Genomic DNA, 17049 nt, shown 5'->3' with positions numbered 1-17049 from the left:
TTTATTCATCACCGTTTAGGGGATCGGTAAAATAAATAGGAAAAACTCTCACCGTCGCTCACGACATAAAAACACGCGGCCACGCTTCCCTCGCCTCCTCGGGAGACAAAAGGGGGGTGAAGGCGAGGGGGGTCCCCAGCACCTCCGTGCCCCCCCCCGGGAGTGCTCAGCGCCCAGCCTGGACGTCCGCTGGCCGGAGCTGCCGCTCGCCCTCGGCCAGGAAGATGCGCATGGCCCTGTGCAGCATGTGCACGCCCAGGCGCCGGCGCCGCTCGGGCGGCCAGCTCGCCGCCGCGCCGTAGCAGTTCCCCTTCCGCTGGTTGGTGATGGTCCGCAGCCCTGCAGGGACGGGCTCAGCACCCTCAGCCCCCCGGGATGGGCTCAGCACCCTCATTCCCAGCCCCACGCTCCCCGTTAGCACCCGCAGCCCTGTAGGGTCCCCGTTAGCACCCGCTCCCAGGCATCTTTTCCCTGCAGGAGATGGAGGCTTGGGGCGGGGGGCTTGTGCCCAAACCCCGTGCTGGTGGCCAGGCACCCCGAACTCCCCGTGCGCCCCAGGACAGGCTGCACCCCCCTGCTCTGGACGCAGGGAGACGGAGAGGTGGTAGAGCTGATCCCGGGACCCGTCCCCACCGCCGCGGCCCCGCTCACCCAGGGCCTCCACCACGCAGCTCTCCCGCGTGTACGCCTCGGCCGGCACGCTGCTCTGGAAGCAGTGCACGGAGATGACGCCCTGCCCACTCGCCCAGATCTCCAGGATGCGCCGCACCTTGGGGCAGCCCTGCGGGACGGCGGCACCGTCACCACGGCGGCACCGTCACCACGGCCCCGTGCCCACCACCGCGGCCTCGAGCCCCCTGGCGCAATCCCCGACGCATCCCACCTTCCTCGTCCCCGCACGGTGCTGGCTCAGAGCCTCGGAGAGGTGGCAGTAGGGCCGGGCGCGCGTCCCCTTGCCCACGTAGAAGACGGCTTTGACGAAGGTCCTGAAGCACTCAGCCGGGCTCAGGCGGTGACAGCGCAGCGGCAGGTCCTGGGTGACCCTGGGGGTGCAAACCCCCCACCTTTGGGGCTTGCAAGACCCCTGGGAGGTGGCATCGGACCCAGAACCCCCGGGGGACACGCAGGGCAGCCCTACCTGGGGTCGAGGAGGAGGTAGTTGAAGCTGGCCTTGAGCAGCCCTTCGCGCCAGTGCCGGCTCCGGTCGGGGCGGTCGAATTGCTGCGCCAGCACCCGCTCGTCCTGGGCGCAGTCGGGGACGTGGCCGGTCTGCAGCGCGGCCGCCAGCTCGGGGCTGTGCCCTGGGGTGGCCACGGTGGGGTTGGGGAACACCCCGAGACCCCCACTCAGCACTACAGGGCTTAAAAAGGGGGGGGCTCCCCAGGACTCACCCTCTGGGCTGCGGCTCAGCTTCTCCAGGCGCCGCAGGTACACGCGCCGGGTGAGCTCCGTGATGGGTCCGGGGTCCTCCCCCAGCACCCGCAGCCGCCGGCGGAGCGCCTCGTCGGAGAGCACCCGCGGGGTGCGTGCTCGCCCCTTGGGGACCGCGGGGTCCCCGGGGCTGGTGGCTTCTGTGCCGGGGCTGCGCTGCTCGCTGGGCACCCGTCCCTCGTGCTCCCATCCCTCGTGCTCCACGGTGCCGTGGGGGCTGTGGATGGTGGGGGAGGGTGGCACGGGTGGGCTCCCCGGCTCCAGCACCCTGGGGTTGGTGGCGTGGGGGGAGCCCTGAGGACCCAAAGGGGAGTCCAGGGGGGGTCTGTGGTCCCCAGGATCCAGCAGCACCGTGGGGCTGGATCTAGGGGAGCCCTGAGGATCTGATGGGGAGTCCTGGGGGGATCTGTGGTCCCCAGGACCCAGCAGCACCGTGGAGCTGGAGCTGGAGGAGCCCTGAGGATCTGACAGGGAGTCCTGGGGAGGGTCGCGGTCCCCAGGACCCAGCAGCACCGTGGAGCTGGAGCTGGAGGAGTCCTGAGGATCTGACGGGGAGTCCTGGGGAGGGTCGCAGTCCCCAGGACCCAGCAGCACTGTGGAGCTGGAGCTGCTGCCCCCCAGGGGGGACCCGGGCTGGCTGGGGGTCCTGGGGAGGATCTGGGTGTCATCCAGGGAACCTGTGCCTTCTCCATCCCTGCTGGACACATCCTCGCCCCCAAGGGCGACGCGGTGCCCCAGGGTGGTGGCGGTGTCCCTGGGGACACCCCTGGGTGCTCTGACCCTGGGGGGCCTCCGGGGCATCTCCAGGGTGGTGTCAAAGAGCGATGAAGAGGAAGAGGAGGCGCCGAGCCGCTCCGCTGATGCCTGGAGGCGGCTCTTGGTGCGGGGGGTGACGTGGCAGAACTGGGGGGGCTGCAAGGTGCCACCCCCTGCAGCGAGGCCAGCCGGGCTGCGAGGGGTCCTTGGGGTGCCAGGGGGCGAACCCCTGAGGGTGCAGCCCTGGAGCAGCGCAGGCAGCTCCCCCACGGCCGGGGGGCTCCGGGGGGGCAGCTCCTGGGGTCCTGCTTCGCCCTGGCACCCCCCAGCCTCACTGGGCTCCAGCGTCTCCACCGCGGTGACGAAGCACTCGCTGGCTGTGCTGCTGTCCTCGTCCCCGAGGCTGCTGCGGTCACGGCCCCCAGCCCTCAGGGGCCGGGGGGGGCTCCTGGCCCCAGTGCTGGGCTTGGGGCCACCCCACCTCCCCGTCCCTCTCAGGGGTCCCTGCCCAGGCTCGTCCCCAGCACACAACAAGGTGCTGGAGGCGAGGGGCTGGGGGAGGAAAGCCGAGCCCCTGGGGGGCCACAGGGGGAGGGAGGGGACAGAGGAAGGCAGTGGACAGCCCAGCCGCGCTGGGGGCTCCCCCGACCCATGGCTGTTCCCTGGTTCCAGCTCACCCAGCTGAGACAGGCGGGTGCTGCTCAGGGGCCCCCCGTCGGAGCGGTCATCTTCCGAGCAACCCTCGGTCAGGAAGGACAGCGAGCACCTGGGCCCCCACGGGGCTGCGGGGTCAGGATGGGGCTCAGCACCCGGCCCCCCCAGAGGAGAAGCAGCAGCGCCCCGAAAGCAGCCGCAGCAGCGCCCCAAGGGGGGCTTATCCCCCACAGGGGGCCAGCCCTGGACGTGCAGCGAGTCGCGCAGGAGCAGCACGCGCAGCCGGCAGCCCCGCTGCAGCGCCAGGTCGATGGCTCGCTTCCCATCCTGCGGGGAGGGGACGTTGCCGTGACACCCCCAGCAAGGACGGGGGGTCCCGGCAGCACCTCCCGGGTGCTGTCCCCAAAGCCACCCCCCTGCTAACCTGGTCGCGGAGCTCCGGGTACCCCCCCGTCTTCAGCAGGACCTCGAGGCACCGGCAGCACCCCCGGGACGCGGCGACGTGCAGTGGCGGGAGCTCCTCGGGGGACCTGGCACAAGATTGGGGTCACCGCTGTCCCCTTGGTGCCTCCGGTGCCCCCCCCGGCTGCAGCCCACCACCCCCCTGCTCCCCCCCACCATTGGCCAAGTGGTTGAGGGTGCCCCCCCCCAGGCAGGAGCAGTTTGGGGTCAGCCCCCTGCTGCAGCGAGGCTTCCAGTGCTCTGTGGCACGGCCAGCGGGGGGGGCCACCTCCCCACCCCCAGGGCCACCCCCCCACCCCCAGGGTCACCCCCCGTGCTGTGCATGGACCCTGCTTGCAGCTGCCCCAGCGCCCCCCCGTGGGGCTGAGCCCCCCGAGCCGTGGCCATACAGGGAAGAGGGGGGGGGCAGCAGTGCAACAACGCCCCCCCAGCGCACCCAGCACCCCCTTCCCAAGGCCCCCCCCCTTAAAGCAGCGCACCCCCTCCTCAGCACCACCCACAGCGGACCCCCCCTTACAACGCGAAGGAGCCCCCCCAGCGCAGCACCCCCCAATGCACTGAGGGGTGCCTTAGCGAGCCCCCCCGCGCCCCCCCTTGCACCGAATTGCCCGCCCGGTGCAACCGCAAACCCCCCTCCCCCTCCGGTGCAACAGCCCCGGGTGCAGGGCGTGCAATGGCCTCCGGTGCAAGCCTCCCCCCACTCCCGGTGCGCCCCCCCCCCCCCCCCCTTACGGCGCTCGGAGCCCCCCCGCCGGCTCGCGCCGCCCCGCTCCATTCATGCCGCCCCGCGCGCGCGCGCGCGCCCCCGCCCATTCAAACCCCCCCGCGCGCCGCCGCTCATTGGCCGGCGAGGCGACCAATAGGAGGCGGGCGCGGGATGCCCCGCCCACAGCTGGAAGGGGCGGGGCCGCAGCGCCCAGTGCCTCCCAGTAACCCTGTCCCAGCACTGCCCAGTGCCACCCAGTAACCTGGCACCTGCACAGCCCAGTGCCGCCCAGTAACCCTGCCCCTGCACCACCCAGTTCCTCCCAGTGCCCTGCCCCAGCATCCCCCAGTAACCCTAACCCCTGTACTGCCCAGTTCCTCCCAGTAACCCTGCCCCAGCATCGCCCAGTTCCTCCCAGTAACCTGGTACCTGCGCTGCCCAGTGCTGCCCAGTAACCCTGCCCCTGCAGCTCCCAGTTCCTCCCAGTACCCTGCCCCGACATCGCCCAGTGCCGCCCAGTGCCCTGCACCAGCATCACCCAGTAACCTTGACCCCTGCACCACCCAGTTCCTCCCAGTGCCCTGCCCCTGAATTGCCCAGTTCCTCCCAGTAACCCTGCCCCAGCAGTGCCCACTAACCCTGCCCCAGCATTGCCCAGTTCCTCCCAGTAACCCTGCCCCAGCAGCGCCCAGTAACCCTAACCCCTGCACTGCCCAGTTCCTCCTAGTAACCCTACCCCAGCATCACCCAGTTCCTCCCAGTAACCCTGCCTCAGCACCACCCAATTCCTCCCAGTGCCCTGCACCAGTATCACCCAGTGCCCCTGACCTCTGCACTGCCCAGTTCCTCCCAGTAACCCTGCCCAGTTCCCCAGTGCCTGCCCCACGACCCGGCCCCGCAGCCCACCCCACCCCGTGTCCCCCCCCCACGGCAGCACCACCCAGTGCCCCTACCCCCAGCGGGGAGGGGTGAGCAGGACCCACGACCCCCCCCCCCCGCCCCCGGCACCCCCAGCACCACGCCACACACCAACCGGTCCTGAAAACACGTTTTTTTTCCCCAATCCCCACCACCGAGCAAACGCGGCTCCCAACCGCGGTGGCCCCGTGCCCGGCTCACACGGTGGCCACCGGGGGGGGGGCTCACACGGTGACCTTGACCCCGTGGGGGGGCTCAGACGGTGGCCTCGGCCTCGGGGGGCTCGTCGCCCTCCAGCAGGCTGTAGGCGGCGTGGGTCTGGAAGGGGCGCTGCAGGGGGTGCGCCAGCAGCTTGGCCATGCAGTTGTGCAGCTCCACGGCCGGCCCCGTCAGCGCCACCTCGTACTTGTAGTTGGTGCCCTTGGCGTCCAGGCTGCTGAAGAAGGCGTACAGCTCCTGGGGAGGGACAGGGGGGGCCCCCCCCCGGGTAGCGCGGGGACAGCGCGGGGACAGCACGGCCCCTGCGCCGCACCGCCGCCGCCACCCCCCCGGCCTCGTCCTGCGCTCACCTTCCAGCTCGTCTCGTCCTCCTTCTCCTCCGCCCCGTTGTGGATGTAAACCACGTCGAAGAAGAAGTAGGGGCACTGCAGCATCTTCTGCGGAGTAGGGGGGGGCAACCGGGCACGGCTCTTGGATGTGCTGGGCACCACCCAACCCCACCCGCATGGGGTCCCTGGGGGTCCGGGCACGGCTCTTGGACACGCCAGACACCACCCGAGCTCGCCCATGCAGGGTCCCCGGGGGTCCGGGCACGGCTCTTGGATGCATCGGACACCCCCCGCGCTCACCCATGACACCCCAGGTGTCCAGGCACGGCTCTTGTACGCACCGGACACCACCTGAGCCCACCCACTCGGGGTCCCTGGGGGTCCAGGCATGGCTCTTGGGTGCGCCGGGCACCCCCCGAGCCCGCCCATGGCACCCCGGGGTCCCTACCTTCATCTGCTCCGAGGCGGAGAACTGGGGCTGGCAGCCCGGGCGGCCGAGCACCAGGATGGTGCGCACCACGTAGGGCGGCGGGATGGTCTGCACGTTCTCCGTCACCGGCAGCTCGATCTTCTGCTGGCTGCACCGGGGAGCCGGGGGGGGGACACACACGGGGCGGCTGAGAGCCCGCCGACCTTCCCCGCCTCGCTCAGAGCAAACCCTGCACCCCCCCCAACCCGCTGGCTGCTCGCTTATTTTTTAGGGCGAGGCTGAAAGCTCCCGAGCCCCCCGCGCGCCCCCCGGCCGTACTCACATGAGGTTGAAGAGCCCCTCCAGATCTGCAGCCCGAGGTAAGGACAGATCCCAAAAAACAGACCCTTCCCTGCCCCCGGGACCGCCGCGTCCCCCCCAGGTGGGGGTCCTGCGCTCAGACCCGGTGCCAGGGGGTGCCCCAGGGTGGGGAGAAAGCTCCAGGAAATTGTTTGTGGGTCCGGAGGGTCTGGAGTGGAAGGAGCCCAGCCTCACAGCCCCGGCGCGGCCACAACGGGGACGGCAGCGAGGCCGTGGATCTGCTGCCATCTGCAGGCAAAGGGCCTGGAAGGGCCCCGCTGGCACCCGAAGGGACCCCGCTGGCACCCGAAAGGGGACCCTGATGGCATGCGAAGGGACCCCGCTGGCACCCGAAAGGGGACCCCAGCCCCGCAGGGCTCGCTGCCAGCACGGATACTGAAGGACTTGCAGACGACGGTCTCCAGGTCGTAGAGGCAGCTGCAGACCTCGCGGGGGTCCGAGGTGAACCCTGAGAGCTGAGGGGAGACAGGGTGAGGGGGGCATGGAGCTGTCCCCATCCCCGTCCTGTCCCCGTTCCCATCCCATCCCGTCCCCATCTTCATCCTGTCCCTGTCCCCAACCCGTCCCCATCCCCATCCTGTCCCCATCCCCTTCCCATCCATCCCCATCCCATCTCGTCCTCATCCATCCCCATCCCCATCCCATCCCCATCCCCTTCCCACCCATCCCCATCCCGTCCCCATCCCCGTCCCACCCATCCCCATCCCGTCCCCGTCCCCATCCCCATCCCGTCCCCATCCCCGTCCCGCTCACCCACGTGGCGTCGTTGTTCACCACCACCAGCGCGAACTCGTGGCTCTTGTCGATCTTGTGCTTCGTCCTCACGAACATCTCGATCATCTTCTGGGAGATGTTCAGCGCGTTGGTCTTGGACCTGCGGGGCATGGCGGGGGGGGGCACTGCGCTCAGCCGGGACCAGTCCCCCCCCCTCCCCCCTCCCAGTAACACCAGTCCCCGCACCAAACCCCCGCCGCTCACCCATTAAACGACTCCAGTTTGGGCAGGGCCATCTCCTCGGCCAGGTCCAGGCAGATGATCTGGGGGGCGAGGAGGGCGGCTGAGCACCCCCGCAGCCCCGCCAGGACCCCCCCACACCCCATTGTCTGTTGGGGAGGCGCCGCTGCGGGCACTCACCACCTTCTCCGGGCAGTTCACCCGCGGCGTCTTCACCTGCACCTCGGTGGGGTGCGCGGGGCCAGGCCAGGCGGTGCCGTCGGGGGCGGCGGTGCCCTGGGGGCTGTCCTCGGCGCTGGCCGCCTCGCCCTCGCCCTCGCTGCGGTTGCCCACGCTGGCCTGGGCGCTCAGCGCCCGGTCCTCAGCGCCCTCGGGGTTGGAGCGGGTGCGGGGCCGCTGCTCCGGCGCCTTCTCCTCCTCCTCCTCGGCGGCGCTGCCCGGCTCCGACGTGTCCATGCCGCAGCCGCGCTCCATGGCGGGGTGCAAGGGGCTGGGGGGGGGGTGGGGGGGGGCTGCGGGGGTGTCGGCGGGGTTGGGTGCCCCCATCCGCCCCCCCAGCGTACCCCCGACCCCATGCGCTTCCCCTCGCCTTGTGCGTCTCCTCTGGGCACCTCCCTGACCCCGTGCAACCCCCCCCGACCCCCTGCACCCCCCCGACCCCGTGCACCCCCCGGGCCCCCGCACCACCACCCCCAGCCCTTGTGGACCCCTGCCCCCATGCACACCCCCGACCCTATACACCCACCCCAGCCCCTGTGGACCCCTGACCCCATACACTCCCCCTCTCCCCATGCACCCCCTGTGTGCACCCCCCCGACCCCATGCACCCCCCCCCGACCCCATGCACGCACCCCCAGCCCCTGTGGACCCCCCCCAGCCCCTGTGCACCCCTGACCCCATGCACACCCCCCGACCCCATGCTCCCCCCCGTGCATCCCCCGACCCCGTGCACACCCCCAAGCCCTTGTGGACCCCCCACCCCTGTGCACCCCTGACCCCGTGCACTCCCCCTCGCCCCGTGCACCCCCTCTGTGCCCCCCCCAGCCCGTGCACCCCCAGTTCGTGCCCCCCCCCGCCCTACACCCCCCTGACGCCGTGCACCCCCAGCACCCGCCCCCCGTTTGCCCCGTGCCCCCCCCCTTGCCCCGCGCACCCCCCGGCGCGCGCTCACCCGCTCCCGGCCGCACGAGCCCCGCCCGCTGCTGCCCGGAAGCGGCGGCGCGCGGGGGCTGCTGGGAGTTGTAGTTCCCTGGGGACTCGCCGGGCACGTGGGGGCAGGATGGAGCCCGGGCGGCAACCTTCAGCGGTCAGGCACCGACCCCCCGCACCCCGAGCACCCGTTCACGACCCCCTGCACCCACGCAACACCCCCTGCACCCAAAACATCCATGCACAACCCCGTGCACCCATGCACCCATGCAACCCCCCCCTGCACCCATACAATGCCCCCTGCACCCATGCAACACCCCCTGCACCCCGAAATCCCATTCACAACCTTCTGCACCCATGCAATGCCCCCTGCACCCCAAACACCCATGCACAACCCCCTGCACCCATGCAATGCCCCCCTGCACCCATGCACATCCTCCTGCACCCATGCAATGCCCCCTGCAGCCCAAACACCATGCACAACCTCCCGCACCCATGCACCATCCCTCTGCACCCCGAACACCCACGCAATGCCCCCTGCACCCCGAATACCCGTGCACGTCCTCCCACGCCCATGCACCATCCCTCTGCGCCGCCCCTTTGCACCCCGTGCACCATCGCCCAGCACCCGCGTGCCCTGAGCTGGCTCCCTCCTGGCCCCGCACACCCCAGCACCCCGTGCTGTGCCTCCCAGCACCCCAAATGTTCACGTGCCCCTCTGCAACCCCAAACTTTGGGGGTTGTGCAAGGACACGACGCTGGGTGCACACTCTCGGTGGGGTGCACGGGCACCCAGGTGTGTGGGGAGGGTCTGGCGTGGGGCCGAGGTGCCGTGGGGCAGAGCAGGGCTCTGGGGACGGTGTTGGGGTGCCCGGCTCCTGTAGAGCCCCCCAAGACGTCTGCATCCCCCGGCACAGGGCAGCGCAACGGTTAAGCGCGGGAGGCTGCGCCGGGGCTCCTGAGGAAGAGGAAATCTCGGCAGGAACAAGGAATGGGCAAGACCTGGGGTGGCCCCACGGGGCCCCGCCGGCAGCCCAGACGTGCCTGGATCCGGCCACGGCGCGGGGCCGAGCTGCGGGGCCGGGCTGAGCGGGCAGGAGTCGGGCCGGGATGGAGGAGGCAAGTGGGGTGTCCCTGAGGGTGCTGGGCGGCCGTCCCCAAAACTTGTCCCTTGTCCCCATCCTGGCCGAACGACGGCGGGTGGCGGCCCCTACACACCCCAAACACCCGTTCGACCCCATTCTGCACCCGCGCACCACCCCTGCTGCCCCCTGGGACACCACCCGCAGACCCTCTGCTCCCCACAGCCCCTGCCAGGCCAGCGGGTGGACGAGGACGAGGACGAGGCCAAGGACGAGGACGAGGCCACAGGGGGGGACACCCGGGACGTCCCACCCCACGAGGAGCACATCGCCCGCCTGCTGGCCACCGTGGCCCGGCTGCAGCGCCGCGCCGAGCAGCTGCAGCGCCGCCCCAGCAGGTACCGGCACGCGGCGGCACCGGCACCGGTGTCACCCGGGCCATCGCCAGCGCTTGGCCTCACCGCCCTGCAGGGAGGATGAGGAGGGCTCGGGGGGCACCAGCAGCCTCCCTGCCGAGACGCAGCAGCCTCGGGAGCTCGACGGCAGGCGCAGTGCTGGCGCTGGTCTGGAAGGTGGGTGCTTTGTGCCCTGCGGCACCGTGCCGGGCCTCGCAGCACCAAGCTGTGACGTACAGCGCCGTGCCATGCCATAGAGCGCTGTGCCGTGCCATATAGCTTTGTGCCGTGCCTTTTAGCACCGTGCCGTGCCATATAGCTTTGTGCCGTGCCTTTTAGCACCGTGCCGTGCCATACAGCACTGTGCCGTGCCATACAGCACCATACCGTGCCATACAGCACTGTGCTGTGCCATTTAGCACCACGCCATGCCTCGCAGCACCGTGCCGTGCCGTGCCAGGGCCTGACCCCATCCCCGCTCCCTGTCCCCAGCCCACGGCCCCGACCTCTTTGCCGACCTGCAGCACGCCGTGAGCTCGCTGGAGCGCGCCGTCTTCTCCCGGCACCGCCGAGCCCCGGCGCCGCCGGCGGAGTGGGCGCGGGCGGCCAAGGTGAGGCAGGGAGGCACGGGCAGCCCCAAGGCCCAGGGGATGGGCGCTGCCCGACCGGCCTCGTGCCCCCAGAGCCTGGAGGAGCTGGAGCAGGCGGCGGGGGCTCTGCCGGCCGCGTGCCGGGGGCCGGAGCAGGGCGAGGGGCTGCTGGATGCGGTGGCGAGGAACGCGGCGCTGCGGGTGGCCCTGGGGCACCGCGACGAGGAGCTGAGCCGCGCCACGGCCTCGCTGCGGGTGCTGCAGGGGGACCGCGATCGGCTGCAGGGGAAGGTGGGTGCCGGGGTGGGGTAGGGGGTGCCAAATGAGGGGAGCCCTCCCCCGTTTGTCCCCCAGGGCTCAGCTCGGTGCTCGGCGCAGGTCCGGGACCTGCAGGAGGCTCTGGCCAGGCTGGAGGAGCCGGACGGCTCCGGCAGCGGCACCGCGGGGCTCGGCAGCACCCCGGGGCTGGGGGAACCCCAGGTGAGTGCGGGACTGGGGCAGCTCCAAGGGTGGGATCCTGCCCCGGCACCCGGCTCAGCCTCTCCCCTCTGCAGGACCTGCCCTTGTGCCTCCCGAGCTGCGATGGCACCCAGCCCCACGGCACCCAGCCCCACGGCACCCACGGCACCCAGCCCCAGAGCCCGCTCTCCCCCCAGCCCTCGGAGGGTGCCGGGCAGGAGCTGGAGGATCGGCTGCAGCAGCTGCAAAGGTGAGCCCCCCCAGAGCCCCCCCAGAGCCCTGGGATCCTCTGAGCCCCCGCTGTTGGGGAAACCAAGGCACGGGGCTGAGCGGTGGCGTCCAGGTGCGTGGAGAGGCTGAAGGAGGTGAACCAGCAGCTGGTGGCCGCCCTGCGGGAGTGCAAGAGCGACTCGGAGCGGCTCAGTATGGTGCTGGGACAGCACGAGTCCCGCAGCAGCGCGCTGCGCCTGGCCCTGCACTGCAGGTGGGGGACAGGATGGGACGGGGATGGGGCTGGGGACAGGCACGGCGCGGTGCTGAGCCCCTCTGTGTGCAGCGAGCGCTGCGCGGACACCTACGCTGCTCTGCTCGACCGGGCGTGGGCGAAGCTGGGCAGGGGAGGGGACGGCCCCGGAGGTGGTGAGTGGCAGCTCGGGGCGGGGTGCGGGACACAGGGGGTGCTGGGGGACCTGGGGGGGGGATGCGGGGAGAATGCACGAGGGATATGGGGAGAATATCAGGGGATCTTGGGGGGGTGCTGCTGGGGTGCTGGGGACACGCAGGGGGGATGCTCGGGGATGCAGGGGGGATGCTCGGGGATGCAGGGGGGAGGTAGGGGGGATGCAGCGGGATGCAGATGGGATTTTGGGGGGATGCACAGAGGGTGCTGGGGGTCCCGGTCCCCAGCACAGCCCCGCTGTGGGCACGTACCGGTGAGGCCGCCTGCCCCGTGCCTAGGAGCAGCAGGGCAGCACAGCCTGGAGCAGAGCTCTGGGTCCGGTCCTGAGCCCACGCAGGGGCCGCAGCTCCCGCACCGAGCGGACCCGGACGGCCAGGAGGAGAGCGGGGCCAGCGCCTGCCCCGGGCTGCGGAGGTACCGGGGAGGGCACGAGGGTGGGTGGGGACCGGGCTGCGAGCACCGTGCCCAGCACCGTGCCCCCGTGCCCAGCTCGGTGCCACCAAATCCCCGTCCCCGCAGCGCCCCGGTGTCCCAGGGGACGGAGGAGGGGGCCCTGCGGGAGTCCATCCGCCGGCTGCGCGCCGAGCAGGCGGCCGTGCAGGGGTCCCTGCGCGACGCCCCCGCGCCCGCCCGCGCCCTCACCCGCCGCGGCGAGGACGCCCGTGCCCGTGCCGAGCGGGCTCTGCGCGATGCTCGGGCTCTGCTGCCCGGCTGGCGGCAGCTGGAGAAAGAGGAGCTGCTGCGGGACCTGGCGGTGCTCAAGGTGAGGGTGAGGAGGGGGCGCATGGAGCCCCCCGGCTCCGCATGGCTGGGGGGTGACGGTGCTGCCCTGCCAGGAGGCCATGGCCGAGCTGAAGACGCGGCTGCAGCTGGTGGAGAAGGAGAAGCGGGGCCTCGGGGTGCTGGCGGCGGCGCAGGGGCCGCGGGAGGCTGCGCTGCGCCTGGTGCTGCAGCACCTGGAGAGGGAGCGAGGCGGGGGCTCCCCCAGCCCCCCCAGCAGCTCCAGCAGCAGCGAGGAGGTGAGGCTGCCCTGGCTCTGCTCCCCACGGCCGGGGGCTCGCTGGGGGTGCTGATCCCCACGGGGGCTCCGCAGGATGCCCAGGTCACCCGCAGGGGAGCGGCGGCGCCCAGGCACCCCACGGACCCGGAGAGGATGGGGCAAGAGCTGCTCCGCGCCCAGGCCCGGTAAGGAACCTCAGCACCGGGAGCCCTGCGTGTGCCCCGGCACCGTGCCGGGCTCCGCCACGAGCGTGTCCCCCAGCATCGAGGAGCTGCACGCCCGGGCACGGGCCCTGGTGCTCTCCCTGGAGCAGAGCAGCGCCGCCAGCCGCGCGCAGCAGGAGCAGTACGTCACCATCAGCGGAGACTTCTTCCACGCCCACAGGTGGGCAGGGGGTGCTCAGCCGGTGCTCAGCACGCAGCGGGTGCGCGGTGCCCCTGCGTGTCCCCAAAACGCGGTACCTGCCTGCACGGCCTGGGTGCACGGCCCTCCAGATGCATGCCCCAAAAGCATGCTTGCTTCACGCCCAGCCCAAAAGCGAGGCCCCTTCCTGCACACCCCAAAAGCGCTGTTGCTCCGTGCACACCCCAAAAGCCCCACCCTCTCTTATGCTCTCCAAAAGCGTGGCCCCTTCTTGCACATCCCAAAAGCGCGGCCCCTTCCAACCCCCCTAAAATAGTGCCCCATCCCTGCACGCCTCGAGGGTACAGCCCCAAAACCGCCATCCCTTTGCGCGCACCCAAAAACCGCCGTCCCTTTGCATGCACCCAAAATCCGCAATCCCTTTGTGCACACCCAAAAACCGCCGTCCCTTTGTGCGCACCCCGAAAGCACAATCCCCTTGTGCACACCCCAAAAGCGCGCTCCCCTCCCCAAAAGCACTGTCCCCGTGCCCCGCGGTGACGCTGTGCCCGCAGGGAGCTGGCGCTGGCGTACCGGGGTGCCCGGCAGAAGCAGGGGGCCCAGCTGCGGCGCCTGGAGGCGCAGGCGGGTGCCCTGCGGCAGCAGCACGCCCAGCGGGTGCAGGCGCTGGCCCGACGGCTGCAGGCCCTGGAGCAGGGCCCGGCTGGCAGCGAGACCTGCATTTAGGGCCCCCCCCGGCCCCCCCTGTGCGATGGGGACAGGATGGACCCACGGGGACAATAAACCGCTGATGCTCGTGGCTATGGCTCGGCCAGACTGGGGATCGATGGGGGGGCTTTGGGACGGACCCGGGGCTCAGCTCGTTCCAGCAACAAAAGCCGTGCCCCCCCCGCACTCCCCCCCCCCCCCCCCCCCCCGGTCTCGCGGCGCAGATGAAGCCGTTTCGTTATCCCTGACGTGGGATCAAAGGTGACGGCGGTGGCCGTGGCGGGAGGGCCCCATGCATATTCAGGAGGGAAGAGGAGCAGTGACCCCGCACCGGGGGCAGCCGTGCGTCGCGGGGGGGGGAGCCGGCAGCGGGGCTGGGCTGGGGGCTGCGGGGGGGGAGCGGGGCTGAAGCCATCAGAGCAGCCCCCGGCGCGATGGGACGGCGGTGGGGCAGAATTAGGGCAAGCGTGGGGCAGGATTAGGGCAAGCGTGGGGCAGCATTAGGGCGAGCGGGGGTCTCTGGTGCCAAGGTGCAGGGGGCTGGGGGGCGGCCCAGGGCACAGATGTGCTGCAGGGTGTCGGGGAAACTGAGGCACGGAGCTACAGCTGGGCCACGAGGAGGGCTGCGGCTCCCCGGGGACATCCCGCAGCGGAGTTCAAGGCTCAGCGGGTCGATATCCAGATGGAGAGGGCAGACAGGCAGGGCTGTGGGGACGCAGAACGGGGCTGCGGGGCAAGGCTGGAGGGCAGCGGTGTCGGGGTGCACAGCAGGGCTTTGGGGTGCAAAACAGGGCTGTGGGGGTGCAAAGCAGGGTTCTGGGGGTGAACAACAGGGCTATTGGGGTGCACAGTAGGGCTGTGAGGGTGCAAAACAGGGATGGGGGTGCACAACACGGCTCTGAGGTGCGAAATAGGGCCGTGAGGGTGCAAAACAGGGTTGGGGGTGCACAACAGGGCTCTGGGGTGCACAATAGGGCTGCAGACCTGGGGGTCGCAGGGCTGCTGGCTCGGCCAGGTCTGGCCAGGCTCGTCGGGGGGTCCGGGGGGGCCCAGCAGTGGTGGCGGTGGCGTGGACAGGCTGACCCACGGGTTGAAGGTCAGGGCTCTGTGCTCAGACCCCTTTTCAGATTCAAATGGGCTCCTGGGGGCTTTGTGCGCGGGGTCAGGCTTCACCGAGAGCCGCATGAAAGGGCCGGGGCGGCCGGGGCGGCTTTCAAGTCCCTGGGTGCCAGGGACGGGGCGGGGGGGGGAGCCCAGACAGAGGCGCCACCACCCCAATCCTGGCTGCGGAGACCCCCCCAAAAACCTGGGCACACCCTGGGCCTCTGCCAAGGCGCTGCCACCGGGCTGCTGGCACGGCACGGCACAGTGCAGCGTGGCACGGCACGGCACGGCACAGGACAGCTTGGCACCCCGCAGCACCGACAGCAAAGCCCTGGGCACCCCAGGAAGCAGCTGTAGGGTGCAGGCTCCCACCCCACAGCACGGCACGGCCGCCCCGGCTCCCTTTGTCCTTCGCCTCCCCGAGCAGCTCGCACGCCCTCGGCACGCACGCACATGCCCGCACGCAGGATCCGGCCCCGGGAACGCGGCGATAAGGAGCCGCACGCCCTCCGCCCCGCCGCAGGATCGCTCGGGCTCTGCAAACAGCTCCGGGGAGGAGCAGGGCCGGATCCTGCCTGGCATGGGTGGCCCAAAGGGGAAACCAGCCCCGGCGGGGGAAACTCAGCCAGGAGACGAGCTGAAAATCAGGGGATTGGGCTAAAAATCCCACAGTTCTGAATGTGTGGGGTCGTGCGCACCCCATGCGGGTACCCATTGGGTTCCCAGACCCTGGGGGGATGGACAGGCAGGCAGGCAGACAGACAGACAGGGGTGTCTGTCCCTGCAAGGGCATCTATCCAAAAAAATAGGGGCATCCACCCAACAAAAGCCCCCGGGAAGCAGTGCTGCTGGTGGCAGGGGGCACGGCTGCCCCGCAGCCTGGAGCTAAATGGGGTGCAGGTAAATGGGTCGGGGCTGGCGGTGATGGCCCCCGGCCCCCCGGCGACGTCGGCCCCCATGAGGCTGCAAGCCCAGCCCTGCCACTTTGGCACCGTTTGCTTCCTCATCCTCCAGCTCGAAGGCTGTGGGAGGACAGGGGCCGCGCCGCTGGGTGCCTCTGCCGGGCCGGACCCTCGGCGAGCCCACGCAGGGCGGCAGCGGCACGAAGCGTGCCGGCAGCCCCACGAAACATGCCGGCAGCCCCGACCCCGCGGGGGCCCTTTTGTGCGGGCGAGGCAGTGGAGCAGCGCGAGGAAGGAGGAATTCCTCCGGAGATCAAACGCCTTCGCCCACTGGACACCGACGTCAAAACAAACACGGCTCCCATGGCGGGGCCGGCAGCCGCGCGGGGGAGAAGATCCGATTTCCTCCTTTGTTCCTGGATTATTATTTTTTTGCAGGGGGCGAGGAGGAGGGGGAGAGGCAGGGAAAGGGCCATAAATCATGGCCTGACAGAGGAGAAAGGAGCCGCGGGGACGGCTGCAGGTGGGGGCGACCGCCCCACTTCGCCCCCTCGGCCGGGCTGGGGCTGGCGTTGCCCCCGGTGCCCCCCAGCAGCAGCCCCCAGCCTGGCCTGGCCCCATCCTGCCCGGCTGTGGGGCTCAGCAGCCCTCCCCTCCGCAATCCCGCGGCATGCACCCCCGGCCATGGCCGCCCCCGTGCCCTGCCCGAGCTCCCGGGCACCTCGGCACAGCCACGCTCGCAGGTACCGCGTGAGCACGGATCCCTCCAGACAAGAGGAAATGGAGGTTTTATTTATGGCCGGAGCTGTAATCCATCTCCCTCTGCTGCTCCGTGGCCTTAGTGCTTCGCTTTATTTATTTATTTCTTTTCCAGCCTGCTTTGCTTCGCCTTCCCTTTAGCAGCAGCCGCCCCGACCGAGGAGCCGGCCCCGGCGCGTGGGCTGGGAATGCCAAGGCCGGCGACACGCGGCGGTGCCAGCAGCGCTCACCCGCAGCCCGCCCCCGGTGTCCCCCCCCCGTCCCCGTCCCCACCTCCACCCTCTCGCCCTGCCTGGGGTCCCCCGTGGGGACAGCCCCCCGGCCCCGTGCCTTTCCCTCCGGACTTTGTCCCCAAGCCAAGGTGAAAGGTGCTGGGAGACACCGGGGCCGCCGCTGCGGCATCGCCGGGAGAATTTGGCCCCAAGGTGAAAGGCGAAGGCGCAGCGATAGCGCGGGGCTGTTCCCGGGTCAACCACCTTTCCGCGCAGCTTATTCCTTCGTTAATAATTAACCGGGCGGCGGCACGCGGGCGCTGCGGGCACCCTGGCCCACCCGGCCCTGGCGGGGCCAGCTGACGAGCCCACCTAGGCCTGGCTTAATTAACCAGCCCGCAACTGGCTTTTGTGGGGCTGCGCGGAGC

General features: G+C 70.9%; 3 protein-coding genes across 7 annotated transcripts; 1 reads left to right on the top strand and 2 right to left on the bottom strand.

The window, feature by feature from the left end:
- Nucleotides 1-30: 30 nt before the first annotated feature.
- On the bottom strand, nt 31-4905 carry ANKLE1 (ankyrin repeat and LEM domain containing 1). Of its 2 annotated transcripts, XM_083811095.1 has the most exons (7): nt 4036-4903; nt 3266-3371; nt 1392-3168; nt 1139-1301; nt 884-1043; nt 652-781; nt 31-339 (listed from the first exon to the last, which is right to left on the bottom strand). In XM_083811095.1, the coding sequence occupies exons 1-7, from the start codon at nt 4542-4544 to the stop codon at nt 167-169; spliced, it is 3018 nt and encodes a 1005-aa protein (XP_083667221.1). In that variant the 5' UTR covers nt 4545-4903; the 3' UTR covers nt 31-166. The 2 variants fall into 2 exon arrangements, with proteins under 2 accessions (XP_083667221.1, XP_083667220.1); XM_083811094.1 differs by having other exon boundaries at nt 31-781; nt 4036-4905.
- Nucleotides 4906-5045: 140 nt separating this feature from the next.
- Nucleotides 5046-8518, bottom strand: BABAM1 (BRISC and BRCA1 A complex member 1). The gene is made up of 9 exons (XM_083810566.1): nt 8391-8518; nt 7400-7709; nt 7244-7302; nt 7019-7139; nt 6642-6720; nt 6228-6252; nt 5924-6053; nt 5497-5583; nt 5046-5383 (listed from the first exon to the last, which is right to left on the bottom strand). The coding sequence occupies exons 2-9, from the start codon at nt 7691-7693 to the stop codon at nt 5183-5185; spliced, it is 996 nt and encodes a 331-aa protein (XP_083666692.1). The 5' UTR covers nt 7694-7709; nt 8391-8518; the 3' UTR covers nt 5046-5182.
- A 441-nt stretch (nt 8519-8959) lies between these two features.
- USHBP1 (USH1 protein network component harmonin binding protein 1) lies at nt 8960-13735 on the top strand. 4 transcript variants are annotated; one of them, XM_083810557.1, is made up of 14 exons: nt 8964-9487; nt 9676-10022; nt 10338-10456; nt 10529-10726; nt 10814-10915; nt 10990-11144; nt 11238-11378; nt 11451-11533; nt 11801-11987; nt 12093-12336; nt 12410-12592; nt 12667-12758; nt 12835-12957; nt 13491-13735. In XM_083810557.1, exons 1-14 carry the CDS (start codon nt 9360-9362, stop codon nt 13660-13662), a joined length of 2274 nt encoding a protein of 757 aa, XP_083666683.1. In that variant the 5' UTR covers nt 8964-9359; the 3' UTR covers nt 13663-13735. The 4 variants fall into 4 exon arrangements, with proteins under 4 accessions (XP_083666684.1, XP_083666682.1, XP_083666683.1 ...); XM_083810559.1 differs by lacking the exon at nt 13491-13735 and having other exon boundaries at nt 9348-9487; nt 9676-9848; nt 9922-10022; nt 12835-13476; XM_083810558.1 differs by lacking the exon at nt 13491-13735 and having other exon boundaries at nt 8960-9487; nt 9676-9848; nt 12835-13478.
- Nucleotides 13736-17049: the final 3314 nt, after the last annotated feature.

Source organism: Anser anser (genome assembly GCF_964211835.1).
Source record: "Anser anser genome assembly, chromosome: 25".
Lineage (NCBI taxonomy): Eukaryota > Metazoa > Chordata > Aves > Anseriformes > Anatidae > Anser > Anser anser.
Note: the sequence above shows the minus strand (reverse complement) of the source record. Positions and strands in the feature narration are given on the sequence as shown.

Excerpts from the sequence above, each read along its gene's own strand:
- ANKLE1 (XM_083811094.1), bottom strand. The coding sequence starts at position 4,544 with ATGCTGGTGCAGGGCACTGGGCGGCACTGGGCGATGTCGGGGCAGGGT. Across the intron at positions 1,044-1,138 it reads TACCTCCTCCTCGACCCCAG|GGTCACCCAGGACCTGCCGC; the intron begins GTAGGGCTGCCC and ends TTGCACCCCCAG. Across the intron at positions 782-883 it reads ACCGTGCGGGGACGAGGAAG|GGCTGCCCCAAGGTGCGGCG; the intron begins GTGGGATGCGTC and ends GCCGTCCCGCAG.
- BABAM1 (XM_083810566.1), bottom strand. The coding sequence starts at position 7,693 with ATGGAGCGCGGCTGCGGCATGGACACGTCGGAGCCGGGCAGCGCCGCC. Across the intron at positions 6,721-7,018 it reads TGAACAACGACGCCACGTGG|CTCTCAGGGTTCACCTCGGA; the intron begins GTGAGCGGGACG and ends GTCTCCCCTCAG. Across the intron at positions 6,253-6,641 it reads CGTCGTCTGCAAGTCCTTCA|ATCTGGAGGGGCTCTTCAAC; the intron begins GTATCCGTGCTG and ends CTCGGGCTGCAG.
- USHBP1 (XM_083810556.1), top strand. The coding sequence starts at position 9,360 with ATGGGCAAGACCTGGGGTGGCCCCACGGGGCCCCGCCGGCAGCCCAGA. Across the intron at positions 10,023-10,337 it reads TGCTGGCGCTGGTCTGGAAG|CCCACGGCCCCGACCTCTTT; the intron begins GTGGGTGCTTTG and ends CCCTGTCCCCAG. Across the intron at positions 10,916-10,989 it reads CGGGGCTGGGGGAACCCCAG|GACCTGCCCTTGTGCCTCCC; the intron begins GTGAGTGCGGGA and ends TCCCCTCTGCAG.